Raw genomic sequence first — 27,932 nt, forward strand, 5'->3', positions numbered from 1 at the left:
CTATCACCATTTTCCATAACCTCATGGTATGGCTCATGAGCTTGATCCCTCTATAGTTTCTGCAACTTTGTATATCCCCTTATTCTTATAGATAGGTACCAAGGTGCTCTTTCTCCACTCATCAGGCATCTTCTTTGACCTTAAAATCTCATTAAAAAGCTTGGTTAACCAATTGATGCCTTTTCCTCCAAGCCCTTCCAAACCTCAATCGGGATATTATCAGGTCCTACTCCCCTACCATTTTTCATCTGCTTTAGAGCCTCTTTTACCTCGAAGTCTCGAATCCTTCGATAGTAGTAAAAGTTTTGATCTTCTTCCCTTGTGCATAACCGACCAAAGCTCGGAAGAGTCTTATGTCCTTCATTAAATAACTCGTAGAAGTAGCTCTTCCACCTTTCATTAATCTTCTCCTCTTGAGCCAGCACATCTCCATCCTTATCCTTTATGCACTTAACTTGATCCAAATCTCTCTTTCTTCTTTCACGGCTCTTTGCGATTCTATATATACCTTTTTTCCTTCTTCTGTGCCCAAAGACTGGTAGAGACCCTCATATACTCTTGTTCTTGCTTCACTTACAGCCACTTTTGTTTCTTTCTTAGCCGCCTTATATTTTTTTCCAATTATCTGCATTGCGGCATAAAAATCACTCTTTAAAGCACTCCCTTTTTATCTTTATCTTTTCTTGTACACTCACATTCCACCACCAAGACTCCTTATCTCTTGGTCCTATTCCTTTAGATTCACCAAAAATTTCTTTTGCTGTTCTTCTAATAACTTCTACCATTTCTCTTCACATCTATTCCGCACTTCCATTTCCATCCCACTTTACCTCTTCTCCTACCCATCTTAGGAAGTTTCTTTATTCCTCACCTTTCATCCGCCACCACCTTGTCCTTGGGTTCTTCGTATGATGTCTTTTCCTCAACTTTTGCTCAACGTGAAAATCCATGACGAGCATCCTATGTTGTGTTGTTAAACTCTCTCCCAGGATAATTTTACAATTAATGCAAAATTTTCGGTCCAAGAAAATGTCTATTTGAGAGCTTGTCATGCCACTCTTATAGGTTATAAGATGTTTATCTCTCTTTTTAAAACATGTATTTGCGATGAGAATGTCAAAGGCTGAGAAAAAGTCCAAAATAGTTTTACCCTCGGTGTTAATCACCCGAAACCATGGCCTCTGTGAATATTTCCATATCCATACCCAATCACTTCTCTTTCAACATGGCCATTTAAATCTCATCCTAAGAAAATCTTATCTCTCGAAGGTATGTCTTGGACCAAACTCTCTAGATCCTCCCAAAATCTTATCTTTTGTTGTTCGTCCGAACCCACTTGCGGTGCATAGGCGCTAATCACATGAAAAGCACCTTCCTCCACCACAAGTTTGATAGAGATGATCCGATCTTCCACCCTCTCACTACAAGAAAAAAGGTCTGTCGGCACACTTTTTTTGCCACGCTTTTAAAGCGTACCCAAAAGTGGTCAATGGCCACGCTTTTGCGAGAGTGGCCACTGATTTGAGATTTGGCCACGCTTTTCTTGCCATGCTTAAAAAGCGTGGCCATTAAGGAAAATCGGTATGCTTTTTCGAGGGCGGCCACTTATTTGAAATTTGGCCACGCTTTTTTATTGCCACGCTTGAAAAGCGTGACCATAAAGAAAAATCGGCACGCTTTTACAAGAGTGGCCACTTATTAAAATTTTGGCATCCCTTCTTTTTTGCCATGCTTCAAAAGCGTGGCTATAGAGAGAAACGGAGACACTTTTAAAAACGTAGCGAAAAGCTTTTTATCTTGGCACGTTTTCAAAGTTTCTTTCCTCTCCAGCCGCCGCACCATCTGCCCCCTCGTCGTCTTCGTCTCCGCCGGCCTCGACGCAAAAACCCACGGTTCTCGTCGCCGAGAAGCTCGGCGAGGCGGGCCTCAAGCTGCTCAAGGAGTTTGCTAACGTGGACTGCAGCTACAACCTCATCCCTGAGGAGCTCTGCACTAAGATCTCGCTCTATGACGCGCTAATCGTCAGGAATGGAACCAAGGTCACGCGCGAGGTTTTTCAGTCCTCCGCCGGTAGGCTCAAGGTCGTCGGAAGGGCCGGCGTCGAGATCGACAATGTGGATCTGGCTTCCGCCACCGAGCATGGCTGCCTGGTGGTTAATGCCCCCACCGCCAACACCGTTGCCGTCGCTGAGCACGGGATCGCGCTTCTCGTAGCCATGGCTAGGAACGTTGCTCAGGCTAACACGTCCGTCAAAGCTGGTTAGTTTCGAATCTCTTTAAGCATTTCATCGAGCGCCTTATTTCTTTAGCTTTGTTTTAGATCCTTGTTATTGAAGTACGCCAGTTGATTTGTTCGTTAAGAATATTGAACTCTCAATTGTTGTATCGTCGTGTGTGCTGAAGTGAAGTAGCTTGAAGGCTTGAACAGGGAAAAAAGCTTTTCGAAGATCCAGAACCGTCGCCGCACTTTCCGGAGATTCCATTGACTGCTTCGACAGTAGCGGCAAATCCGAACCACAGCCCACTCTCTGCGACGAGCTCATTCTCCCCGCTGGTTACCCCTGCTCCGAATACATGGTAACCCCTCACTCTCTATACTGTCTTCCGTAGTGATTAATATAGTGCAAGTTTTCTTCAATTAAGGCTGTTGTCTGCATATGGTTACCATGTCTTGTGTTGATTACCATTTAACTCATGGACGCATAAAACGTTAGTATTTAGTTATTTACTGGCTCAATCTATTATTGTAAATCGGTTCTTGGTCTCTTGGGATCCAGCTTTTATAAGCATAAATCTTTGATTTGTATGTATAAGAAATTGTGATGAATGATCCTATTTTAAACTTTGAAGGCGTCAGAGATGTAATTTAATTGAGATGATTGGACAAAATATGTTCTGTTTGCCGGTTTTGAGTATTTGTACTGGACTTTCCCAATCACTTTCTCTGCTTAGTTTATGCGGCCTTTCTTTATTGTCTTCCATATTACTTGTTCATTTAGCTCGGTTATTTAAGTTAATTCTTTCTTCTAGCTATTTCACCTTATTTGAGTATTTGTACTGGACTCACATGTTTAATTTCCTTAACGAAAATAGATGAGGAATTCAGCATGAAGAGGCAATATATGCCTTTAAACATGAAGAGGCAATATATGCAGCCACTGATGCAATATATGCAACCACTGATGTCTTTAAGAGGATGATTAATTTTCTGAATTCACCTTATTTTGGGATCTAAACATGAAGAGGCAATATATGCAGCCACTGATGCCTTTAAGAGCATGATTAATTCTTGTATTGATGCAAGCTTGATTAAGCAGGGAGTGGATCAGATCTCTTACAGTGATGACAGAGAACCTAGGAATTCAGGACCAACCATTATTGAAAAAATCTGTGCAACTATTGAGAGCTTACTTGATTATCACTATACTGCTATCTGGGACAGAGTAATACAAGTTGTTTCAGCTATGTTAACAAATTAGGTATTTTGTTTGCTATCAGATCTCACACTTTCTTGCACTGAAAACCTTTTGTTTGTTGGTGATTAGACTAAGAGAGGCCAGCGAGTATTATTTCTAATGTAACAATTATGATTATGACTTAATTTGTCTAAATCATGGACGGTGTGATTAATTTGTCGATATTTGTCCCACGTCTGGTTTTGAGTCACTTTTTGTAATCATGTTCTTAAAATAATGTATATACCACAAATTACTTATATTTGGGACTTTGCTATCATCATTACAGGAAAAAGTTCTCATTATTTTGAGAAGAATACTCAAAAACTTGGTAGATGTGCAAAAGCTTCATGAAGAAGATTTTCTCTTTAAGAAGCAGGTATGCTATATTACTATTGCAACATTCTCTTTTATCTTAGTTTTAACAGTTTTCCATTAGAGTTGACCAGGAAAAAGTTGGATATATTTTGTAGTCTATTATGATCTTTGAAGGTTTGAAACTTTACAGTGACAAGGTTGGTTTTTGCAACCATTTTGTTTCTAGGTTAGAAATCTTCGTTTGCCCATGCAATTAATATTATTAGGGACATTTGGTGCTGCCAATGGCTGCTGATTGCATCCTTAGCAAATAACAGAATAGCAGCTCTGTGCTACAAACTTCTGTTGATTTCTATGCTTATTATGATTGTTCAAGAATTGATAGCAAACTTTTTTGTCTCGGTTCCTTTTGTAGCCTATTCACCCATTAGTATGTTGTTGACAAGAATCTGGAACTATATTTTATATTATAGTTTTCTTTGGCAACTGATTACTGAAGTATAATACATTCTACATCTTGTAGCTGCATGAATGCTTTGGACCAGCTCTTGTTGCAATGGGACCTGAACGACTGTTGCCCTTTATACCTCTGAATTTGGAAGTTGAAGACTTGTTGGATGCAAATATCTGGCTGTTTCCTTTTCTGAACCAGTATATTATTGGTGCACGATTAAATTATTTTAAAGAAGAAATTTTGCGCATGATTGAACGTACAAGGGAGATGGCGGCTTAAAGGGTGGGAAACAATTTATTATTTATTATGAGTTGCAGTATTAGTCTCCTGCAGAGATTTTCGTTACTTACTTTCTCTGTTTTGCAGCTTGAGGAGCAAGAGATTTCATCAAGGAATGAAGATCCTCTTGCATACTCTTTGTGGTCTTTGCTGCCATCATTTTGCAACTCTTTTGGTTATAGGATCGTCTTGACAAATAGTAATATGGCAGGTATTTATCTTAAACCATACTTTTAAATTCTTTTTATACTGTCACTTGTACTTTGGAAACAGTCATATTTTGTTACTTTAATTTTTTAATTCTTTGATAACAAACAGATTTAAGGCCTTGTTTGGTGCCTTCTCTTGAAAAGTTAAAAAAGCTAACATAGTCTATCATGTAGGCTATCACAACCCAAATTTTGATGCTCCAATCAAGCCGAACAACAGCTCTACCATGGGAAAAAGGTTCAACTATTCTGCTGAAATTTAGGATACATTAGACATTTGCTTCTGATTTTGATTTTTCTTATAATTTTGTTTTTGAATTTGATTGAGAGGGAGCTACTCCCACAGTACTAATTACAGTTACTACTGCTTCTGCATGTACCACCGAGAAAGATCATGTCTTTCTAATATTTCATTTCATTCCTTTTCGAAAAGTTTTCCTGTATTGGATTTAATTTTTAATATCATGTCAATTATGTTTGTTCTAGTATTCTTACAGTGTGCAGATTTTTTTTTCAGCATATTTAAGTTACAACCTCGATCTAAAAGAAGGGTAGAGTTCGATGAATGAGGATCCAACCTCATGTTATCTGCTTTAAGCTTCTCATTTTCCGCTCTAAGCTGTGAGTTCTCACTTCTTTTAGTTTGAGACTGCAACAAAATTTAAGTTAATCAAACACATACACTTTGTTTTTAGTTTGCTTTATCAACACCACGCCCAATTGTATTAAAATTTACCTTCACTTGAGTGCATTTGCCTCTTTGAATATTGAGGACTTTGCTGATTTGCAAATTGCAAAGAATACCTTATCCTTATTTGTATTTTGCTTTGCAGAGTAAGTACTATGTACTATGTAGGGTTTGAAATCTGTGTTAGCCATAGCAACTCAGTTAAATGCAATTACTACTACATATGTTTGTATGTAATATAATTCACTAATGAGTCATATTGAAATTGAGTGAGTCACAATTTTATTTTTTGATTTGTGTTTTTTGTTTTAATGGCTGAATATGCATTATTACGGGACCTAATTAAAGTTGTCTTGCCATTTTCATTTGTAATCAATTTGGATTTGGAATTGGATTTGTTGGACTTAATTAATGTAGCTTTTATAACAGGCACTAACATAAGATTATTTAAAATTTTGCAGGACAGTAGTAAAAACAATGGAGCTCATAATGGATGATCATACTACTCATAAAATTTAATATTTTGTAACTAAGTATATAAAAGAAGTAGATATGTGACACTTGTTGGAATTGTAATTTTTATTTACTTGTTATGACTTTACTTTTTAGTACTTTGTCTTCAAAGTCTACTTTTGTGGTGACAAGTTATATATATATATATATATTATGAGAAAATTTATGTATATGTTGGACTATTTCAATATACATAATTATTTTGGTCTATGATTTTAAAATTATATATGAATTTTGCATGAAATATTAGGAAGATTAATTAAAAAAAAAATTCTGACCAAACTTATGACCACCCTTAAAAAGGGTGACTATATCTTAATGTTGGGCTCAACAGGCACGCTTAAAAAATGTGGCCATAGCTAAGCAACCGGCACGCTTTAAAAGTGTACCCATATCTTCATTTATTGGCACGTTTTTAAAGAGTACTCAAAACAAACAGTCTGGAACATTTTAAAAGCGTGGCGATATGTGCACTTTTCGGTACGCATTTTAAGCGTACCTATAGGTTAAGACCTATGGCCACGATTTTTAAGCGTGGCAACAGATGAAAGCGTGCCAACAAAAAAAGCGTGTCGATAGTTCCACAAGAGCGTGGCAATAGAGCAACTGACACGCTGGCGGATGTGACCCTTTTAAAACTGTGCTAATAGCTCAAAAAGCGTGGCGAAAATCTATCGGCACGCTTTTTTACACTTTTCGGCACGCTTTAAAAGCGTGGCAGAAAGCTTATTTTCTTGTAGTGTCTTGACATCCACTACGTCCTTCTTCCACTGCTTATCCACAATAATATCAACCCCATTCCTATTTTTCACCTTTCCTGTATACCAAAAATAATCACCTAAAAAAATATGATTATTTTTTATATTAATTCTGTATATAATCACCTAAAAAAATAAATATGATCGGATGACTATATAAAATATTTTACATTATGAGTGCATAAAATTTAAACTCATAAATATATATATATATATATATCATGCATTAAATATTTGATTATTTGTTATTCATCAAAACAAATAATCATAATTTAAAAAAAATAATTTATCGATTTAATTAAATTAATTTGTGATGTATATATACTATGGCTAATTTCAAATGTCTATAAAGTAATTTAAAAAAATTTAGCTATCGGAAGTCTACAATCGTATTTGCTCTTATTACATGTGTATATATACTGTACCCCACTGCAAAAATGGTCATATGCACTATCGATATGGATTTATCAAATTCTTTCTCTTCAAAATTTTAGTATAATTTAGAAAAAGATTAATTTAAATTTATAATAAATTTCAAAATTAATTAATTTTATTGCACAAAATATCTGTGTATTTTACCTTTTAAAATATGAAAACATTGTCGAAATTTATAGTAATAAAATGATAAGCAAATAATCAATTTTATCACTTATGAGTAGTTTAGCATCAAAATATTTTATATTACATTTAAAACAATCATATATATTTTAGGATGTCATTCTCAATAATTGAAACTATATTTTATACACCATGCAATTTACCCGTTTCCGCAGGAGGTAGAGAAGTTATATGATTTAGAAAAGTTGACATAAAGTAGTTAAGAGTTGAGTCTATATATATCCATTGCCGCACAACCTACAACTCATATAGTGTATAAGTTAGAAAAGAAAGAAAAGAAAAAAAAGGATTATTGTGATTATTATTAATTTACATACCAGTCTATCATTATCTTCCTTCCTTCCACCTCATCACACCCTCCAATTAATTAAACAGAACCAATCATAATCATTCCTTTAATTTCTTGCACCTTTGCTTCTATATATACCTATCTATATCCATATATATTCATCTAGATCCTTCTAATTATTCTCATATCATAACTAACCCGCTCCACAGACAATTTCATATAATCAATTATCCTAATTAGCTTGTGTGTGTGTGTGTGAGAGAGAGATCATGGTGAAAAGAGAGTGCCATCCATTGTTGAAGGGAGAGAGAGGAGAGAGAAAATACAGACATGGGTTTTTTGGGTATGAGATGGAATCACTTGCAAGCATATGTGAGGTTGTGATTCCTCCTTTGCCGCCATTGAAGGATGAAGAAGATGAGCTTAATAACAAGGATGTGACCAAGTCCTTCTCGAACATTTCCGCTTCTCAACATCCATACCCTCATGAGGTACATACGTATATTAATAACATAATATTATACCAATATATATACGTATTTGATTACAGTTTTCTTTTTCTTCTTCATCATGTGTTCTTAATTATGCTGGGATTTTTTTTTTATTTTTGATTTCTTTTGACCTATTTATTAATACTTCATATCTTTGTAAAGCGATATATATTCATTAGTGTCAGTGTGTGACCCACAAAACTAAAATTTCACTATTTGAGCATTAATAAAAACGAAATAAAAAATTTACACGAATACTGATACAGTCTTTTATATATATATATAACAATTTCTCTTGATTCTCGAAAAGATTAAAACACTATAAATATACTTATATTTTAAAAGATAAAGAATATAAACCACCAAAAATTGTTTTGTTTACAATTAAGAAGATATATGAGAGTTTCTTATTTCCCATTTTGTATATTAATTAAATATATTTAATGAAAAATTATCTTATTTTTATTCCACAAAATATATATATGTCCTAAATAATTTGAGTAATGTTATGGAGCTAATTATTTTTAGCCAAAATCAATTATTTTTTTAAAAAAATATTTATTTTAAATTTTAGAATAAATTTTAAATTTTTTAAAAAACAATTAATTAAAATTAATTAACTAAAAAATAATTTTTTATTGTTTTTCAACTAATTTTGATTAAAAAAAATTAAATAGGAGTGCATATATATAAGAGTTTTAATTTTTCATCATTTTCATGCGCTTCTCTCATTCTGTGCAAGAGGTTGTTACAAGCACAGTGTTCGTATATGCGAACTGGGAAAGTCCAAAACTGTGTATACAAGTGGGACCCACGTTGGTTATAACCGATACTCGTACATTTAAATCCCCTGGGTCCCTAGGATTTTGATTGGGCACGCCGCATTTGAAAAGGTTTTGGGTTTTAATTATCATTTAAACTATGTTTGGTTGGAAAGAAAGAAATAAAGAAAAAAGAAATAGAAAAGAAAGAAAAAAAATTGAGTGAATTTTTATTTTTTTAAATGTATTTGGATGAAAGAAAAAAAAAATTATAAAAAGATAATTTTATCTTTATATTATAAATTATATAGAAAAAGTAAAAGGATACTATTAAAAATAGAGAGAGATTTAATTTTCTTTAAAAAAAAAAAATTGGTGAATCCACCAATATTTTTCCATCCATTTTTCTTTTTTTTCCATTTCTTTCTTTAATCAAACAAAAAAAATAACTATTTTCTTTTTTTTTTTTTTTTTTTTTGTTTTCCTTCCTCCCATTTTTACCTCAAACAAACACACCATTAATAATTTTTACGCCACAAAAGAAAGTTTTTATATTAATAGTTGGAGCTTTTTCTTTTCCAACGATTATTTAATATTTAATGATGTAGCTTGTAATTTATATTTTCAAATGATTAAAATTGTGTAATAAAATTTATTATTTAATTTGAATAATGTAATATAGTTAATAATGTTTATTTACTTAATCATTATTCATTAACACTCAAAAGTCTTATTTTTATGAATATAATACAAATATTTATTTGAAAATAATGTAATTATATACGATAATATGTATTGTTCTTAATTAATTCTATCTTAGTAGTACTCTTGGTGTTCCCATTTACAATGTGTTTCATTATAGAGAACATTAGTATTATGTTAGGTAAAAATAATAAAACTCAAGTGATTAGTACTTCATCAAAGTTTTGATACCGATAAGAAATGATAGAAAAAATATAATATGATAAATTTAAAAAAATATCATATTTTACATCAGTATAGTAAAAACTTATATTCATTGCAAATATACCCAAATGATTTAATTTCTAGGATATTGGGTAAAAACATATATATTGTTAAACAAAAATGTTTCATGCATAAAAATAAAAGATCAGTTATTAAATTAATAATTATATATTTGTATATATTTATAATCAAATATAAAATAGTAAAATAATTAAATTTTTTAACAAGAGTATAACTAATTTTTTATGAATATTAAATATATATGGTGGTTAACTTTTAATGTTCATGTAACATGATTATTGAATATTAATGACCATTCGGATAGTTTAAAATCATGCTAGCTATAGTACAGTACTTGTTATATGAAGTAAAAATATCTAATGTCTTTTTAGTTACCTTCACAAGAAAGGAAAACAATCATGTGTACGTTGCTTCCAACTTGTAAAACGGCCATTTAATTAAGTAGATGATATGATATGATATGATATGATACATCTAACTACAAATCATTAAATTCTATATATTCTATATATTAAATCAATATCAATGTACCTTATTTTTCACTTGGAAGAAATTCCATAACCAATCAATCACCGAGAGACTGTGTTTCAAATCTAATAGTATCATGTATCTTATTTGAACGTATAAAATTGTGCATTTGATTCTTATTATTTTTCTATCTTACGATTTTTTAATACTTTTAAAAATGAGAGATAAAACCCCCCACAACGACCGGCATCATGCACACTTGTTTAATTTTTAGATTTTATCACTGCTCTCGTTGTTTGACCGTGTGACTTGGGAAGTTAGAAGCTAGAACTACACATGGTGTATTGCATGACACAAGTGCATTTGGAAAATTAAAGTAGAAATAGAATTGTATTGTATTGTTAGTCGTTCATGGGCCTAATTTTAAAAGCTAAAACACTTTTTCTTCATTATTTTGTTTTTGGATTACAGTTGTCAACCACGAGCATATTTTATATAGTTAACGTGAATCATGCATAAATATTACGAGTTTAATTAAGAAATCTATTTAGTTAGAGAAAGTATTGGGAGCCAATGGCCTAAGCGTACAATGTGTACAATAGAGGTTTAAGAAGTATTAGAAATATGACCATTAGTGTTACATTATCCTATCAGGTTACGTTTTTTGGATGAGTGGTTTCATGATATGGTACTAGAGTTCTAGATCCGAAAGGTTAAGAGTTCGATCCTTAGTGAACTCCAAAATCAGCTTAAGTTTTTGGGATGAGATGAGATGTTTATTATCCTTGATATCGGATGGTTATTCTAGATAGTATCATTCAGTAATATTACTTAATTTTTCTAAAATTATTTTTTAATATTAAATTTTAAATCTTAAATTCTTTAAAAATATAAGAGTTAAAAAAATTATATGTAAAAAAATTTACTAATGTTAACTAATTAAATTTAATTTTCTATATTTATTAAATTTTTTTAGTTATGTTTGGATTGATTAAACGGTTACTAGTAAATTTTATTACTATTAAATTTTTCCACCGTTGTTTCAACATACATATACTTGATATCTCTTATCTTATTATCTATTAAATTTTATTTATGATGACAAATTGGGAACAGGTTGCAGAAATATTAGTGAAGAGGGGGTTAATAGAAGCAGTAATATTGATTAGAGTGATTTTGTGGGTATTAGCAACAAGGTTGGGGACCTTGTTGCTTTGTGGGTCGCTCTGCGTTGGTGGCAAATGGCCCTTTATCAATAACTTCTCAAACATGCCTTTGGAGAAAAGAGAAAAGGTGGTTCAGAAATGGCTGAAGCATAGGTTCCTTACACCTATAAGACTTGCATTTGCTTACATCAAAGTCTTGTGCGTCTATTGTTTCTTCTCTTCGGTATGTATACTTCTATACTTGGACCTTATTCCATAGTTATTATATATATGATCTTATCAAATTTATTCCTCTTTTTAATTTCATTTGGTAAGCTTGTCATCTTCATGTATATATATATATCATGAGTTCATGTTATCAAAGATTATTTAAGTGCCGAAAATAAAAAAAAATCAAACAAATAATAATCAATTATGCTATGCATATTAAAAATAAATCAGGCACAGCATAGCAATAATATTGGGTGATTCATAATTTCTTTTATAATGTTACTGTAAAAAAGAGTTTGATTATTCTGACGGCAGTTGATTAAGTAGTTAAATAATATATATAAATTAATATATAAAAATATATATAAATATAAAATGACTAATTTAGTAATTGATTTTTATAATATAAATAATATTTTTTAATAACAATATGTTATTTGTATAAACTTTTATTTATATAATAATATGTTATTTTTGATACACTAAATTTTTATTTATGCTAAGAATAATGTTATAGAATTAATTTTTTAACATCAACTGATATTTTTAAAATTATTTTATTTATTTTAAATTTTAAATCTTAAATCATAAATTTCTAAACTTAAATACTAAAAATTTTTTAATGTAATATTCAAAAAAAAGTTCAAGAACCAACATAATTTATTATTTTTTATTTTAATCTAGCAATCCAACAACAAATTTTTAGCCAAACACCTTTAAATATTGCTATGATGAACTGCTGGACAAAAATAATAAATTAGTATTCCTTGTAACATTCCTCAATATATTATAGTTTGTGAGAATGTTAACAAAATTCTTGAACTTTTGCAGGTTGATGAGAAGGGAGAGAACCCAGCATGGAAAGCCATTGGGTATGAAGTAGCTGCTGATGAAAAACAGAACAATGTCTCCAACAATAACAGGCCTCTTCAAAAAGGGATCATAGAAACAATGCAAGAACAATCTGACTCAACTCTTCAACAATCCCTTGCCAAGAAAGGCCTCAACGTTACAATGGACACCAAAACCAACACCCTCAAACTCAAATGCGATGCAGTGGTTGTTGGCTCCGGTTGCGGCGGAGGCGTGGCCGCTTCAGTTCTCTCAAGTGCCGGCCACAAGGTGGTTGTTCTTGAGAAAGGAAACTATTTCGCTTCCCAAGACTATTCGTCTCTCGAAGGCCCTTCCATGGATCAATTGTATGAAACTGGAGGGATCCTTGCTTCAGTGGACTCTAGAATTCTGGTTCTAGCAGGATCTACTGTTGGTGGCGGTTCTGCTGTTAACTGGTCGGCGTGCATCAAAACGCCGCAAAATGTGATGAAGGAGTGGTCCGAGGAACACAAGCTTCCCCTCTTTTCGAGTTTAGAGTATCAATCTGCAATGGAAACCGTGTGTGAAAGGATTGGTGTCACAGAATTTTGTAAACAAGAAGGTTTCCAAAACCAAGTGCTGAGAAAAGGGTGTCAGAATCTTGGACTCAAGGTTGATTACGTTCCAAGAAACTCGTCCGGGAATCACTATTGCGGTTCGTGCGGTTATGGTTGTCCGAAAGGAGAGAAAAAAGGGACCCAAGAAACATGGCTTGTGGATGCTGTTGAAAGTGGCGCGGTGATCATTACAGGGTGCAAAGCTGAGAAATTCTTGCTTGAAACAAACACTAACGGACGAAGAAGTGAAAGAAAGAACAAGTGTTTTGGAGTTTTGGCCAAGGCTTTAAGCAGTAGAATCACAATGAAGCTCCAAATTGAAGCCAAGGTAACAGTTTCTGCGGGTGGAGCACTTCTTACACCGCCATTGATGATTTCAAGTGGCTTAAGGAACAAGAACATTGGTAGGAACCTTCATCTTCACCCTGTTCTAATGACTTGGGGATACTTCCCTGATTCGAATTCGGAGTTGGAGGGTAAAGTCTTTGAAGGAGGAATAATCACATCGGTCCATAAGGTTCCTCCAAGAGACTCCGAATCATCAGATACACGAGCTATCATCGAAACGCCTCTGCTTGGACCGGCTTCTTTCGCTTCGCTGTGTCCATGGGAATCAGGAAGAGACTTCAAAGAGAGAATGCTTAAGTACCCGAGAACTTCGCATTTAATCACAATCATTAGAGACACGGCATGTGGGGTGGTTACTTCAGAAGGAAGGATCAGTTATAAACTGTCCGAAATGGATAAAGAGAACATGAGGATTGGACTTCAGCAAGCTCTGAGGATTCTGATAGCCGCGGGGGCTGTGGAAGTAGGAACACACAGAAGTGACGGCCAGAGAATAAAATGTGGTGACATAGGTCATGGTAAAATTGAAGAGTTTCTGGACAATGTTTGGCCGATGGAGGGCGCGCTGTCGCCGGGCGAGAAGTGGAACATATACTGCTCGGCGCATCAGATGGGGAGCTGTAGAATGGGAGCCACTGAGAAAGAAGGGGGTGTTGATGAGAATGGAGAGAGTTGGGAGGCAGAAGGGTTGTTTGTTTGTGATGCAAGTTTGCTTCCAAGTGCAGTTGGTGTCAATCCCATGATCACAATCCAATCAACTGCTTATTGTGTCTCAAATAGGATTGTTGATTATCTTAAGAATGTGTGAATTGATTTTTCTTTTTTATTGGTGTCTTTGTTAAACGGATAAAAAATAAATAATTATTTTTCGAAGTTTATTTTATCTTATTTTTATTGTCTGACCAAATATATCTTTAATATGGAGCAACTTTTAAATATGTTGAATTATCAAACAAAAATGTTAGGTATTCAAGTGTTTTTATTAACCAAGTTAATCAAGTTATTAAAATTTATTTCACGTTCCTCTTTTTTCTCTTCCTTCTCCTCCTCCTTTAATATTGTCATCGTCGATGCCGCTATCACTGCTGTCGTCGTCATCTTTGCCACCACCACGGTCGTTGTTGTTGTCGCTGCTGCTGCCATTGTTATCTTCTTTTTCTTCTTTTCTTTTTTCTTCTTTCTTATTCAACATCTTGTTGTTGTTGTTTAATTTCTTTTTCTTTGTGAATTGGATGTATCTTTTATATTATTTTTCTTTGCTCAGTATTTGTGTGCTATATGAATAAAAATGTGTGCTATGTTAAACAAAAATGTGTGCTATGCTTAAATATTTGTATGCTGTAATAAATCAGAATTTGTTTAATAATTTCGGACAAATTAGTGTGAGTTACCAAGCTATTAGTTTCAATTACTTGTGTTGTTTTTTTATACTCAATATTTGTGTGTTATTGTATATATTTTTGTTTTTTTTTTCTTGATTATGTTATTTATGATGGTCTTAGTTTTCTTTAATTGAATTATTTAAAAAATTAATGTTATTCTATTGTTCTGATTTTTGTACTCTATATGTGAATTTGTGTGCTATACTAAAAAACATGTGTGCTATGATAAACTAAAATTTGTTTAATGATATCTGTCAAATTAGTGTGAACTACCGAGCTATTAGTTTTGATTACTTCTGTGTGGTAAAAATGAAGGAGTGTGTCTTGTTTCACTTTGTTTTATTTACACATGTGATGTAGTATAGTGTTTGCAGTGTTGATGGACAACTGCAAGAAAGACGAGGCGCTGAACTTTCGAGAGCCATTGCATTCAAAGCTTATTTGCACTTCTTGCATCCAAGAGCAGTATTCCATGAACACAAAGGAGATGTGTTGGGTACACTCAGAGATTACCGTGCCGTACTCTGTGGACTCTAACCATCAAGAAATGTTAGAACTGCACATTAGAGTTAATAGTACTTTTGTATGTGTGTGTGTTTTGGGAAATAGAACCTGTAATGTAACATTGGCTTACAATGAATGGTAATCGGTTTACACACTATAAAAAAAAAAAAATATGTAACAAAATTCAATAAAAGAATATACATATAAAGTTTAGTGTAGCAAAATTTTGTGTACTATGTTTTAAAAGTTTGTAGGTTATGATTTAAAAATTTGTATATCATATACAAAAATTTGTGTCCTATATTGATAAGTTTAATTTGTATTACATGTCAATTTTTATGCGTAATAATTTAAACATTTTTATGCTCTCCAACAAAAATTTATATATTGCAGAAAGTGTAGAAAGGTTTATGCATATAGTGCAAATTCTTTGCATTATGTGTTAGTGGAACACGAAACGTGTGTCATATGTTTTATTTTGAGAGTAATTTTTATTGCAGTGAAGTCAATTTAATTAGATTTAATTATTAAAAAATATTGTACATATAACATTACTTAATATCAAATTGTTCAAATATATTTGGTATATTAATCATCGATAAAAAAAACATTTTTAAAGTGTTAAATATATAAATATAACAAAAAAAAAGCGAGAGATCATAGCTAGACAAAATTAAAATCTATTTCAAACATTAGAAAGACATTGGTGTTGAGCAAGGATTCGGCCAAGTGACTAATGTATGAGAATGACATTAAATTGTGATCTGAGGGGTCTGTTAGACAAGAAGGGAAGTTGGGATGTAGTAGTTGTTGTGAGATGAGGTGGGAATTATTAAACTTGGTTATGCGGCCAATTTGGGACACTGTCCTCGCGGTGGTTGCTGTTGAACTACTTATGGGGAGTATTTCACTTAAGGGTGAACATGGATTGGTTTGGTTTGAATTTAAAGTAAAATTAGAACCGAACCGATCAAAATGTAATTGATTTGGTTTGGTTTGAATTTGTAATTTTTTGTACAGGTATCCAAATCAAACCAAATCAATTAACAACGAATTAGTTCGGTTCGAATAATTGGATACCCGATAATTTTGAAATTCATAAAAAATTAATTTTTTATCTTAAAAATTAAACAAGTACAATAAACATGTAACATCAATATAAATAATCTAAAGATGTTAAATACCAAATACATTAAAAACTAAATTCATTAAAATCCAAACCTATTAATAGTGAATAATCTCATTAAAAGCCACTAAAAACCATATATATTTTTATTTTTTTATTTAATTAATATATAATCAGATTTACGGGTTGGTTTGAATTCCACATCTCAAAACCGATATCCGAATCAATCACTAACAAAAGTTATTGGTTTGGTTTGGGTTGGACCTGATTACCCGTTAGTTCCAAAATCAATTTAATTGATTCGATTCGAATGTGGACGGATAATCAAGTACTTACTACCGATACTCACCCCTACTTTCACGGTCTCAACTTGGCTTGGAATCATGGTTATAAAAATGTGATACTAGAGATGGATTAATTTCATGGCAGCAGTTTCACTCTTGCATGCTAAATAACACTCAAGCCCATTCCTACGCGACACTGCTTCAGATGATAAAGAATCTGTTGGACCAAGAGTGAAAAGTTCTAGTGCTAAAAATCGTCAGAGAAGGGAACAAATAAATTTGTGGATGAATTAGTTAATAAGCTCACTTTTAATTAGGACCGACCAAAGGTAGAGTTATATGCAAATTGAAAAATTTTTTAAAATTTAATTTTATTCTATTTTACCTGCACGTTGAGAATCTCAACCCTAATCTTATTCGCACCTTAAAGTTTTTAACTCTACCCTACCTAATCCTATCCACAGAAAAATTAAATTTTTTTAAACAAGTATAAAATTCATTCCATATTTTATACATATTAATAAAATATAAACTAAAAAATTAAGTTCAAATTAAAATTAAAAATAATAAAATTTTAAAAAAATTTAACATAAAATTACAAATAAAATGATTATCAAATTCTTAATAAAATTAAAATAACACAAATAACTTTTCTTCTAACTCCAAATTCTTACAACATTACTCTTTAAATAATAAACGTACTAAATTAATAATTTAAATGATGGATTAACCTCCAAAAATGTTCTCGAATTATTCAAACGCTAACAAAAATGCCCCCACATTTAGTTATCGACAAAAATATTCTTAAATAATTTAAAAATACGCCGAAACTGCACATCCGTTAAAACAAAGAAGGTCTGTTAAGTGTTAACATTTTGGTCTGATGTGGCAAACAGAGTGGCATATGTGGCAAACGGAACCCTCTCTTCTCTTCTCTCACACTTCCTCTCATTCACCCACCCTCTAACTCAATCACCAGCACCTCTGTCTGTCGTGACAAAGCCACCAACGAGCCACCACCATTGCAACTCCATCCCCTTCCTATCCTTTCCCTTGTTTCTTCTCTACCTTCCTCTCACTCTCTATCACTCGCTTTCCTTCTCTCATCTCTACACCATCAATACCCATTGTCCTCTTCAAAATCACAAAGTAAAAAAAAAAAAAAAAAAACCCAAGTTAAACTTTCTTTCCAAAATATAATTGAACTTTATCAATTGAAATAGATCCAAATTGAAAAGAAATAAAAAAACTAATTTAAACCCTAATTTTCATTAAAATCATAATTCATTAACAATAGTAGCATTAATCAGTAATCACCAATAACCTAAATAAAAAAATTCCACAACAAGAACAAGAAAAGAATCAAGACTCAGGTAAAAAGCAGTAGCAGAAGTAGTGATAGACCATCGATAAGGAAGGAGCAATGCGAGTAAGGACCACTGGCAATAGAGGAGCAGTGCAAGAGAGGAATGCATGCAGTGAATGGCAGCATCCTTCTCAGGCACATTACCACTACACCTACTCGTCGCTGCCCCTGTCTGAGCATCTCTTCCGACACCAAGGGAGGAGCCAACTCCATCCTATCATGCTCGCCTTCTAGATCTGGTCGTGCTAGCCTTCCAGATCCAGCTATGCTTGCATTCCAGTTCTGGTCATGGCGCTCGCCTTCCAGTTTCGATCTCCGCGCTTGCCTTTCGATTTTGATCGTGCTTGCATTCTAGTTCTAATTGTAGTTTTTGGTTGTACTGTAGTTTCTCAACTTTGTCATTTTTAGCATTGTTCAAAGAGGGAGAGCAAGTAAGAAGAAGTCAGACAAAAAGAGAGAGAAAGTGAGTAAAAGGAAGTGAGAGAAGAAGAGAGGTAAAGAATAGGGAAGTGGATGTAGCTACAGCTGTGGATGCTGCAGATGGTGAGTGGGTTAGAGGGTGTGTGTTGGAGGAAGTAAGACCATGAGAGGAGATGGGAGAGAATGAAGTGATCTGAAGAAATTGGGGTCTAAAGTTTCTTAATTTGGGATTAAAACATAACGGGGCCACATCAACTTTTTCGTTTGCCACGTTAAACTAAAACGTTAACGGACCTCCTCTGTTTTAACGGATGTGCAATTTTAGTGCGTTTTTAAATTATTTATGGATATTTTTGTCAATAACAAAAGTTGGGAGCATTTTTATCAGTATTATAGAATAATTCATGGACGTTTTTGGTGGTTAATCTTTAAATGATTATTTTAGTAGTTATTTTGAGTTTTTACAAAAAAAGAAAAAAATCTGGATTCTACCTACTTTTTTCACTACACATATATTAGGGGTGCGGATAGAATATGATATACTCTGAACCTGTACTCAACCTTATTCGCAAGCAAACATACACCCACTCTACCCTATTACAGCGAGTCTGGTAGACAACCATATCCGATCAGATTGAATCGAATTGGATACCTGTAGATAAAATGTATATTGTTAATTCTACTTTCAACCATTAGGTCTTAGTGTTTTTTTTTTTTTTTTTTTGGAGATTAACAAGTATAAATTTCTAAATTTTTGTTTGTCATAAAATTTTTTACCTCAAGTTTTATGAAATTATTTGTCTGTTTAACCATATAAATAATTATATCTAGAAACAAATTTATTCTATTTGATGTGGTGACAAGTGTCTCATTAAAATTTGAAAATGTCTTAAGTAGTACATAAGAAATATGTATAATTGTTCCATTATATATTATTAAATTTGATTTCATTATTCCATTTCTCTCATTTTATTTCATGCTATGCTTATTTTTATCAAAATTTTTTAAATTCATCACTAGTTATATCAAATTTTTTTAAATCAACAAAAAAAAATTTAATTCGTTATAGATTAAAGTTTTATTTAAGAATTTATTACTAATCAATAAATTATTATATGTATATAATAAAATTTAAACTTTTTACAATGAATTAATCACTGGACTGGATCAACTTAAGTTGATTTTGTTCTCCTCTCTTATTATGATGCGATAATAAAAGACAATAATAAAACAGGAATTAAATAATGAACACAATTTATGAATGCTTGAATGTGGACAATGCGAGGCATCAAAAGCAAGTACGATACAGTTTTCTCTATTTAATTGCTGGATTTTCTAGTTAAGCTAATAAGTGATAGGTTGAATGATTTAGGTGAGTAACAGTTACCAAAAAACAAGAGGTTGAAATAAGTATGTACGCTATGAGAAAATAAATGTTGACATGCTTGCAGGCCACAAAGAGCACCTTGTTCTGGCATCAATTAGGTTAGGCCATCTTTGTAATGACATCTTTCTACTTGAATATGATACAAAACATATAAAAGCTAAGTCGTTATGACATTAAAAGCTAGGTCCTAAATTCCAAAATTCGAGAAATGCTACGTCTACAATTAAAATAATTACTAAAATTAATGTCCGGTTGGTCGGTTATCGGACGGCTTGGAATTGCTTGTCGGATGTGAAGGTGGGTCCCAGCCCTGGTCTGGATCCTGGGAATGAGAAGCGTGAGCGGCCGGCTTTTCGGGTTCTTCGTGAGTTAGCGGGTGCCACCTGCAATGACACTCCAACGCTCAAGTTAGTGGGTGTGCAGGTGGTAAAGAGGAAAATTTATGGTGACGTACCCTGAAGGAGGGGTAGGACCCTCCCCTTATATACCCTGTCAGTAGGGCGGGCCCCATGGGGAAAGGCCTCCTTCTAAGAAGCTTCGTTTCCCACAGCTGTCATGCAGCTGGTAGTGAGGGTGCGTGTCCGGGTCGTAGATCGAGCGGGTTATGCGCGTCCTTATCAATTCTTCGATCCCCTTCCATCACCATCCTTATCCTGGTAAGCTTCCTATTCTTTTTCCTTGGTATTGATGTGGCGTTGTTTATCTTTGTTGTTTGTTATTCTGGCCTTCGCATGTATGTTGTAGTCTTGCTATGAATTGCATGTTTATTGGCATTTTAACATCAGGTAGATACTGTAGGATGGTTACTATTCTAGAATTTTTGTTTTTCTTGGCATTGCTCTTAGCTGTAGATTTATACCATGATTTGTAGTTGTCGAATAGGTAAGTTATAGTTTCTGGTGTTAGTACCGGCTTCTCAGCCTCTTAGACTGATATTGGTGGTGCCCCCACTCTAGGTATGGCCAACGTCCCCCCGTAAGGGTCGTGAGACCGGCACCTTATGACCGATATGCTTGGGTGACTTCGGATGTAAAGGATGCCCCTAATCAGATGTCCCTAGAGGAACTTACGGAGTTCCGACAGGCCGACTATCTTTGCGGGGGGACCAACGAGGAGGCTAACTATGCGGCTTTCGTTCCTGCCAACAACGAACGAATATATGAACTAAATTTGCACTCTCCCCAGGTCGCCGACTGGATGTGGTTGTATAAGATCATGTTCACTCGTTTGGGAGTTCGCCTTCCCTTCTCCCCTTTTCAAATGGCGCTGCTTAATCGATGTGACGTAGCACCGTCCCAATTGCATCCGAACAGCTGGGCATCCATCCGCTGTTTCGAGATGGTGTGTGAGCACCTGGAGTTGCCGGTCTCTGTTGAAGTATTTCTTTTCCTTTTTACTTTAACAAATCCTTCCAAACAGGGGAGGTCTAAAAAGGGCTACAGGTCTTTCCGGGCGGCCCAAGGCCGGAGGATCTTCAGCGTATTCGAAGATTCTTATCACGGTTTTAAGGACAAGTATTTTAAGGCCCGTCCCGCGAAAGGTCGGTATCCCTTCTGGCTGACATTAGAAGGGGAACGCCGCATACCGACTTACTGGAGCTTCGGGGTGGGGGCTAATGCCTTTACCAAAATAACGTATAAAGGGTTGTCCCCAGAGAACAAGAGGGTTGCCGATGTCTTGTTGGCTGTTTTTGGGAAGAACTTTGTTAACCCCCATCTTCTTACGGGTGACCAGGATATGGCCCGGAATTATATACATGAGTAGCCGTCTAGTGATTTGCCTGTGCTTGCATGTTGTTTTCGTTTATCTTCCTGGTTTGACGGTTAACTGTTTTCCGTTTTTCGTTGCAGTGTCAATGTTTGCCGAGGTGACTGGACTTGAGGGCTTGTTCAACACCTTTTTGGCTGGTAGCAATGACGACTCCGCTACCCCCGCCCAGGAGGTGCCTCCTGAAGATACCGTCAACCCGGAGGTTCAATCCCATGAGGGTACCATCAACCCGGAGGTTCAATCTCAGCCCTCCCAAGGGGATGTAGCTGGCACTAGTACTGGAGCGGCTCCTCGTCCTGAGGTGGAAGTTGAACCAGAGCCTCGGGAGGAGGCGGACCTAGAGGAGGAGGTGGTTGTCGTCGACAACCCAAGGAAAAGGAAGCCATCCTCCAGTCCTAAAGGGGTTCTTACCATCATGGAGAAGAACTTCGATGCTGGGATGTTTATCGATTCCCAATTGCTTCCCGGCACGGAGGACTTCTTCTTTGGTGGGGACCTCTCCTCTCAAGCGAGGTGGATATACCGTACTCTGCTCAGGGGGGCCGCCATAGCTAGAAAGGCTGAATCTGCCTTGGCGGGGACCCAATCTCTTGAGGTGAAGCTTGAATCTTCGGTCAAGGCTAACGCCAGGTACAGAGAGGAGGTGAAGTTGCTCCGGGAGCAGCTTGCAGCTGCCGAAGAGAAGGCCAAGTCAGCCGAAGAGAAGGTTGAGATTGCTGACGAGAAGTTGAAGACCATGGAGGAGAAAGTGAAGACCTCTGATGCTGCCGTGGCCCGCCTCACTAAGCGGGAGCTTACCTTGGAGGGTCAACTTAACTCTTCTCAAGGTCGGGTGGCTGAACTGGAGACGGAGCGTGATGAGGCATTTTCCTCGGTCAAGACAGCTCAGGCTGAGACTGCTGAATTTACGAAGAAGTATAAGGAGACCGTAAAGCAGGGCAAGCATGCCATCTTGATGACCGAGGAAGCTCTCAAGGCCCAAGTAAAGCTTCTGTCTCCCAACTTCGACACTTCGGCCATTGGCATTTTCAAGACTATCAAGGACGGCAAGATCGTTGACATACCGAAGAAGTGACTCACGTCCTTGTAATCTTGTATGCTTTTGTAACTTGTAATGTTTACAGTCTTTGAACTGTTTGAATTTGTTTGCCGTCTAATCGGTATGTGACAAACCGCATGTTTACCGCCTTGTCGGCGTTTACTTTTCTTAATGTTCTTTACTGTTTTGTTGGTATTTATTATTTGCTCATGAACGTTTTAGCGTTTTGTTAGTAATTAGCGAAGCCAGGTCGTGGCTTTTATCGTTTCAACAGCCGCATATTATGGCGTTTGTTACTTTCGTGGTTCCCGGGGTGATCAGTCCCGGTGTACCGTATAGGTTTGAAACCGTTTATTCGTCGTGGTGGCTTAATTAATAATAATGAATGCAAAAAAAGAAAGAGGTGACAAATGGTAATAATAAATGGCTCAAACATAAAACGATAGCAAATATATGACAAGGACAAATAATCCATCATAAAGCGTTCTTACTAAGCCGGTGAGTTTATTCTAGGAATAGAATCTTCTCAGATTGCCCGTGTTCCACGTTCTCGGGACTTCTTTGCCGTCTAACCGCTCCAACTTGTAGGCGCCCTTGGCATTGTAGCGTAGGGCCATTCTTCGCTTTAGCGTTGTTTTTGATAAATGGGCCATCTCCCTGGCTTCATCCACCAAGTCCTTTTCCACGGCCTCTTTGACTCCTCCTATGAGTAGTCGCGGACTCGGCTCACCGATTTCCACGGGTATTATTGCATCTACCCCATAGGTGAGACGGAAAGGCATTTCCCCGGTGGTAGACTGTTGAGTTGTGCGGTAGGACTAGAAAACCAAGTCTAGTTCGTCTGCCCACGCTCCCTTCTTCTGGTTAAGTCGCTTCTTGAGGCCCTGCAAGATGACCTTATTCGCAGCTTCAACTTGCCCGTTGGTTTGGGGGTGCTCAACTGACGAGAACTTTTGCTTTATGCCCAAACTGGCAAGGAATTCTCCGAATTTTTTATCAGTGAATTGTGTCTCGTTATCCGAGATGACAGCTTCCGGGATACCGAATCTTGCAATTACCTGCCTCCACATGAATTTCTGACAATTTGCCGAGGATATGCTAGCCAATGGCCCAGCCTCTATCCACTTTGTATAACAGTTAATGACCACTATCAGGTACTTGGCCTGCCCTGGCCTGACCAGAAAAGGTCCCAAAAGATCGATTCCCCATTGTGAGAAAGGTTGGGAAGCCGTCAGTAGGCTAAGTTCAGTCGCTGGCGCTTTGTGGAAGTTGGAATTTTCCTAGCATTTTTTGCACCTTCTCACGAATTTCTTGGAATTCGCCATCATAGAGGGCCAGTAAAATCTGGCTCTGATGAGCTTTCTGGCTAGGGCCTTTCCTCCGATGTGGTGACTACAGCATCCTTCGTGGACTTCCCTGAGGACGTAGTCTGTTTGATCGGGACGCAGGCATTTCAGCAGTGGTTGGCTAAGCCCTTTCTTAAACAGCTGGCTCTGTATGACCGCATACTTAGCCGCTTCTCGCCTTATTGTCTTAGCCACCTTCTCATTGCTGGGGAGTTCGGCCTTTTCTAAGAAGTCGATGATCGGGTTCATCCAGGAGGGAACTGCCTGGGTCAGATGCAAAGCTACCGCTGGCTCTTTTATGAAACCCTAAATGAGGGACCGGTTTCCCGTCCCAGGTTTTGTGCGCGCCAGTTTTGATAGGAGATCTGCTCGTGTGTTCCTTTCTCTCAGAACGTGCTAGATCGTGACCTCCTCGAATTGCTTGCTCAACTCTTTGACTTTCTCCAGATATTTATGTAATAGTGAGTCTCTGGCTTGGTAGGTCCCATTGATCTGAGAAGTTACGACCTGCGAGTCGCTACATATCTCCAGTTGGGTAGCTCCGACCTCTCTTGCTAGGGTTAGGCCGCACAGAAGGGCCTCATATTATGCCTGATTGTTTGACACCGGAAACTCGAATTTGACTGACTGCTCGTATACAACTCCAGTTGGATTTTCTAAGATGATTCCTGCTCCTCCGAACGTTTGGTTAGATGCTCCGTCCACATAGAGCTTCCACCGTGCGCTCGGTGTCCCGGCCAGGTCCCCTGTCACCTCTACCAGGAAACCAGCCATGGCTTGAGCTTTGATCGCGTGCCTGGGTTCATACTGTAAGTCATATTGGGAGAGTTCAACAGCCCAAGTCATCATTCTACCCGCTAGATCGGGTTTCTGGAGTATTTTCCGGATTGCTTGATCCGTCCTGAAGATTACTTGGTGTCCTTGAAAGTACTGCCGCAACCTTCATGACGAGGTTAGGAGCGCGTATGCCACCTTTTCCAGCTTGCTATACCTTAGCTCCGCTCCTTGTAGTGCTTTACTCACAAAATATATTAGTTGTTGGGTCTTCCCCTCCTCTCGCACCAAGACTGCCGCCAAGGCTTCATCGGTTACCGCCAAATACAAGTACAGCGCTTCTCCATTTTTGGGCCTCGCGAGGACGGGCGGCGTTGAGATTATCTCTTTGAAGTTCTTGAAAGCCTCCTCACATGCCGAGGTCCATTCGAACGCGATCCCCTTCTTCATCAGGTTAAAGAAAGGCAAAGCCTTGGCCGCCAACGCACCGAGGAAGCGGGATAGCGCGGTGAGTCTGCCAGCCAACCTTTGGAAATCTTTCACACTTCTCGGGCTCTTCATTTGTAGGATTGCTTCACACTTTTTTGGGTTGGCCTCCACCCCCCCCTTTGAGTTATCATGAATCCCAAGAATTTTCCGGCTTCGACGGCGAAGGCACACTTCAGCGGATTGAGCCTCATTCCGTGTCGACGAAGAGAGGTGAAGACGTTTTCAAGTTCCCCTATGAGGCCGTCGGCTTTGGCAGTCTTAACTAAGATATCGTCTATATATACCTCTACCGTCTTGCCGATGAGGTCTCTGAAGACCTTGTTCATCAGCCTTTGGTAAGTGGCCCCTGCATTTTTCAGTCCGAACGGCATCACTTTGTAGCAGTATGTTCCTCCTGGTGTTATGAACGCCGTTTTCTCTTCATCTAGCCGGTGCATCGGTATCTGATTATACCCAGAATAAGCGTCCATGAAGCTCAGATACTGGTAAGTAAGACACCGGATACTTCTTTTGACTTCTTTCTAAAGGAGAGGCTGGTGTTGTCGCATGCGACCGCCGTCTCCAGGTCTCCCCTGATGGTCCCCACTGATCCATCGTCAGCAAAAAACTTCATCAGCAACAGCTTGGTGAAAATCACCTCCCCAAACTCGTGGATGCTCTTCCTCCCCAAGATGAGGTTGTAGCCCGTGGAGTCCCTTAAGATAATAAACTCCGCCATTAGCGACCTCTTCCCCCTGCCTCCGCCAATAAAGACCAAGAGGGAAACTACGCCATCTAGCTTGATGAAGTTATCGCCTAGGCCTACTACGCCGTGTTGGTGGCCCCTCAAGTCGGTATCCCGTAGGCCCAGAGCATCAAATACATTACGGAACATGATATTGGAGTCAACCCCTGTGTCTACCAGGATTCGCTTTACTAGGCCGGTACCCACCCTGGCCGTGATCACCATCGGCGGTTTCTCCGAAACCTCGTCAAACCTTTGATCTTCGGGACCGAATGATATTGAGGGTACCCTCCGGGAGGGTGGCGTGGAGTCAGAGGACATAGCTAAGACCTTGGCGTCCTTCTTGCTAGCCAATTTCGATCTGGGAGGGACGTCCCTTCCGATCACCACATTTACCACAGTGAGGCCACGCTCACTGTCCTCCTCGGGTTCCCGTCTTTGCCTTACAGCACGGCTTTTGTCCTCGGTTGATCGGTCCCGGTCCCTTCTCCTCGGTTCCCTTATAAGGTGGGAGAACTTATCCAACTTTCCTTCCCGAATGGCTTGCTCCAGGGCGTCCTTCAGGTTGAAGCAGTCTTGGGTCTTTTGGCCATAGCCCTTGTGATAATCACAATAGAGGTTCTTGTTTCCTCCCGTTCTGTCCTTGAGTTGTCGGGGCTTCGACAAGATACCCTTGCCGGCGATCTGCTGATAGACCTCAACGATTGGAGCCGCCAGGGGGTGTAGTTGGTGAACTTTCCAACACGGGGAAAGGCTTGAAAGTCTTGGCTGATCCTCCGTCTCTGGAGTGTTCCTTAGACCTTTCCCCGCCGCCGGACGGGCGTGCATTAGAGTATGCGGGATGCCGTTTATTGTCTGCCACGACCTGGCTTACTTCTTCATCATTGATATATTTCCTGGCTATGTTCTGGATTTCCTGCATTGTTCAGACGGGCTTGGTGGTAAGGTATTTTCTGAAATCCTCATTTAGTAGCCCGTTGGTTAAGCACAAGCTGGCCACCGAATCGGTTAGGCCGTCGATCTCCAGGCACTCATCATTGAATCTATCTAGGTACTTCCTGGTTAGCTCACCAGTTCGTTGAGTCACTCCTAGCAGATTAATCGGGTGCTTCGCCTTAGCGATACGCGTGGTGAACTGGGCCAAGAAGGTGCGACTGATGTCGGCAAACGTGGTTATGGAGTCCTGGAGAAGGGCATTAAACCAACGAATTACTGGCCCAGCTAAGGTTACTGGGAAAGCCCGGCACCTTACTTCATCGCCTACCCCTTCCAGGTTCATCCTGGCCTCGAAGGCCGTTAGATGTTCTTGGGGATCTTGAGTACCATCGTACCTCATATCTGTCGGTTTATCAAAGTGCTTTGGCAGCCGTACTCCAAGGATCGAGTGGTGGAAAGGAGTCGCCCCCATGACCACATCTGTCGGGTTCTTCTCGGTCTTTCCCTATTGTGTTCTCTGTGAGGTCAGCCTCTCCTTGCCCTTTCTCTGTGGTGTTCTTGTTGTGGTCGGCTTCTTCTTCTTGGTTCTCTATCGTCTTCCCAATTTTCCTCTTCGGTATCTCTTGTCGGTGATCGGGTGTAGACCAGAGGATCTCATCGTCTCCTTGGCGCATCTCTGCTTTCCTAACTTTCTGATTCTGTCCGGGGGCTCGGAGTGCGCCTGGAGTGACTTCTTCGGAGACTCCTTTCTCCTCTTTGAGGGGATTGGGAATGCTCTTGACTTGGAGTAGGCTGACGACTTTTCTGGTTGGCTACTTCTCGCTCTAAGTTCTGCACCATGTGGCGCAGCTCTTGTATTATTCTGGTGCTGTCACTGCCTGTTCCTCCAAAGGGTCATCCCTCGGGTAGCCGCGGGAGGGGGGATCTGGTGCCCTCGCGAGTA

The 27,932-nt window shown here is 37.5% G+C and overlaps 3 protein-coding genes across 3 annotated transcripts; 1 reads left to right on the forward strand and 2 right to left on the reverse strand.

The window, feature by feature from the left end:
* The first annotated feature begins 7,446 nt into the window (after positions 1-7,446).
* Positions 7,447-14,330, forward strand: LOC112737795 (long-chain-alcohol oxidase FAO1). The gene is made up of 3 exons (XM_025787904.3): positions 7,447-8,072; positions 11,405-11,677; positions 12,496-14,330. The coding sequence occupies exons 1-3, from the start codon at positions 7,851-7,853 to the stop codon at positions 14,248-14,250; spliced, it is 2,250 nt and encodes a 749-aa protein (XP_025643689.1). The 5' UTR covers positions 7,447-7,850; the 3' UTR covers positions 14,251-14,330.
* Positions 14,331-25,804: 11,474 nt separating this feature from the next.
* On the reverse strand, positions 25,805-26,881 carry LOC140177508 (uncharacterized). Its single transcript, XM_072210626.1, has one exon. It carries the CDS (start codon positions 26,879-26,881, stop codon positions 25,805-25,807), a length of 1,077 nt encoding a protein of 358 aa, XP_072066727.1.
* A 97-nt stretch (positions 26,882-26,978) lies between these two features.
* Positions 26,979-27,389, reverse strand: LOC140177509 (uncharacterized). The gene has a single exon (XM_072210627.1). It carries the CDS (start codon positions 27,387-27,389, stop codon positions 26,979-26,981), a length of 411 nt encoding a protein of 136 aa, XP_072066728.1.
* Positions 27,390-27,932: the final 543 nt, after the last annotated feature.

Source organism: Arachis hypogaea, chromosome 13, assembly GCF_003086295.3.
Source record: "Arachis hypogaea cultivar Tifrunner chromosome 13, arahy.Tifrunner.gnm2.J5K5, whole genome shotgun sequence".
NCBI classification, from domain to species: Eukaryota; Viridiplantae; Streptophyta; class Magnoliopsida; order Fabales; family Fabaceae; genus Arachis; species Arachis hypogaea.

Coding starts and splice junctions, on each gene's coding strand:
- LOC112737795 (XM_025787904.3), top strand. CDS start 7,851: ATGGTGAAAAGAGAGTGCCATCCATTGTTGAAGGGAGAGAGAGGAGAG. Junction 8,073..11,404: donor AACATCCATACCCTCATGAG/GTACATACGTAT, acceptor AATTGGGAACAG/GTTGCAGAAATATTAGTGAA. Junction 11,678..12,495: donor TCTATTGTTTCTTCTCTTCG/GTATGTATACTT, acceptor GAACTTTTGCAG/GTTGATGAGAAGGGAGAGAA.
- LOC140177508 (XM_072210626.1), bottom strand. CDS start 26,881: ATGCACGCCCGTCCGGCGGCGGGGAAAGGTCTAAGGAACACTCCAGAG.
- LOC140177509 (XM_072210627.1), bottom strand. CDS start 27,389: ATGAGGTACGATGGTACTCAAGATCCCCAAGAACATCTAACGGCCTTC.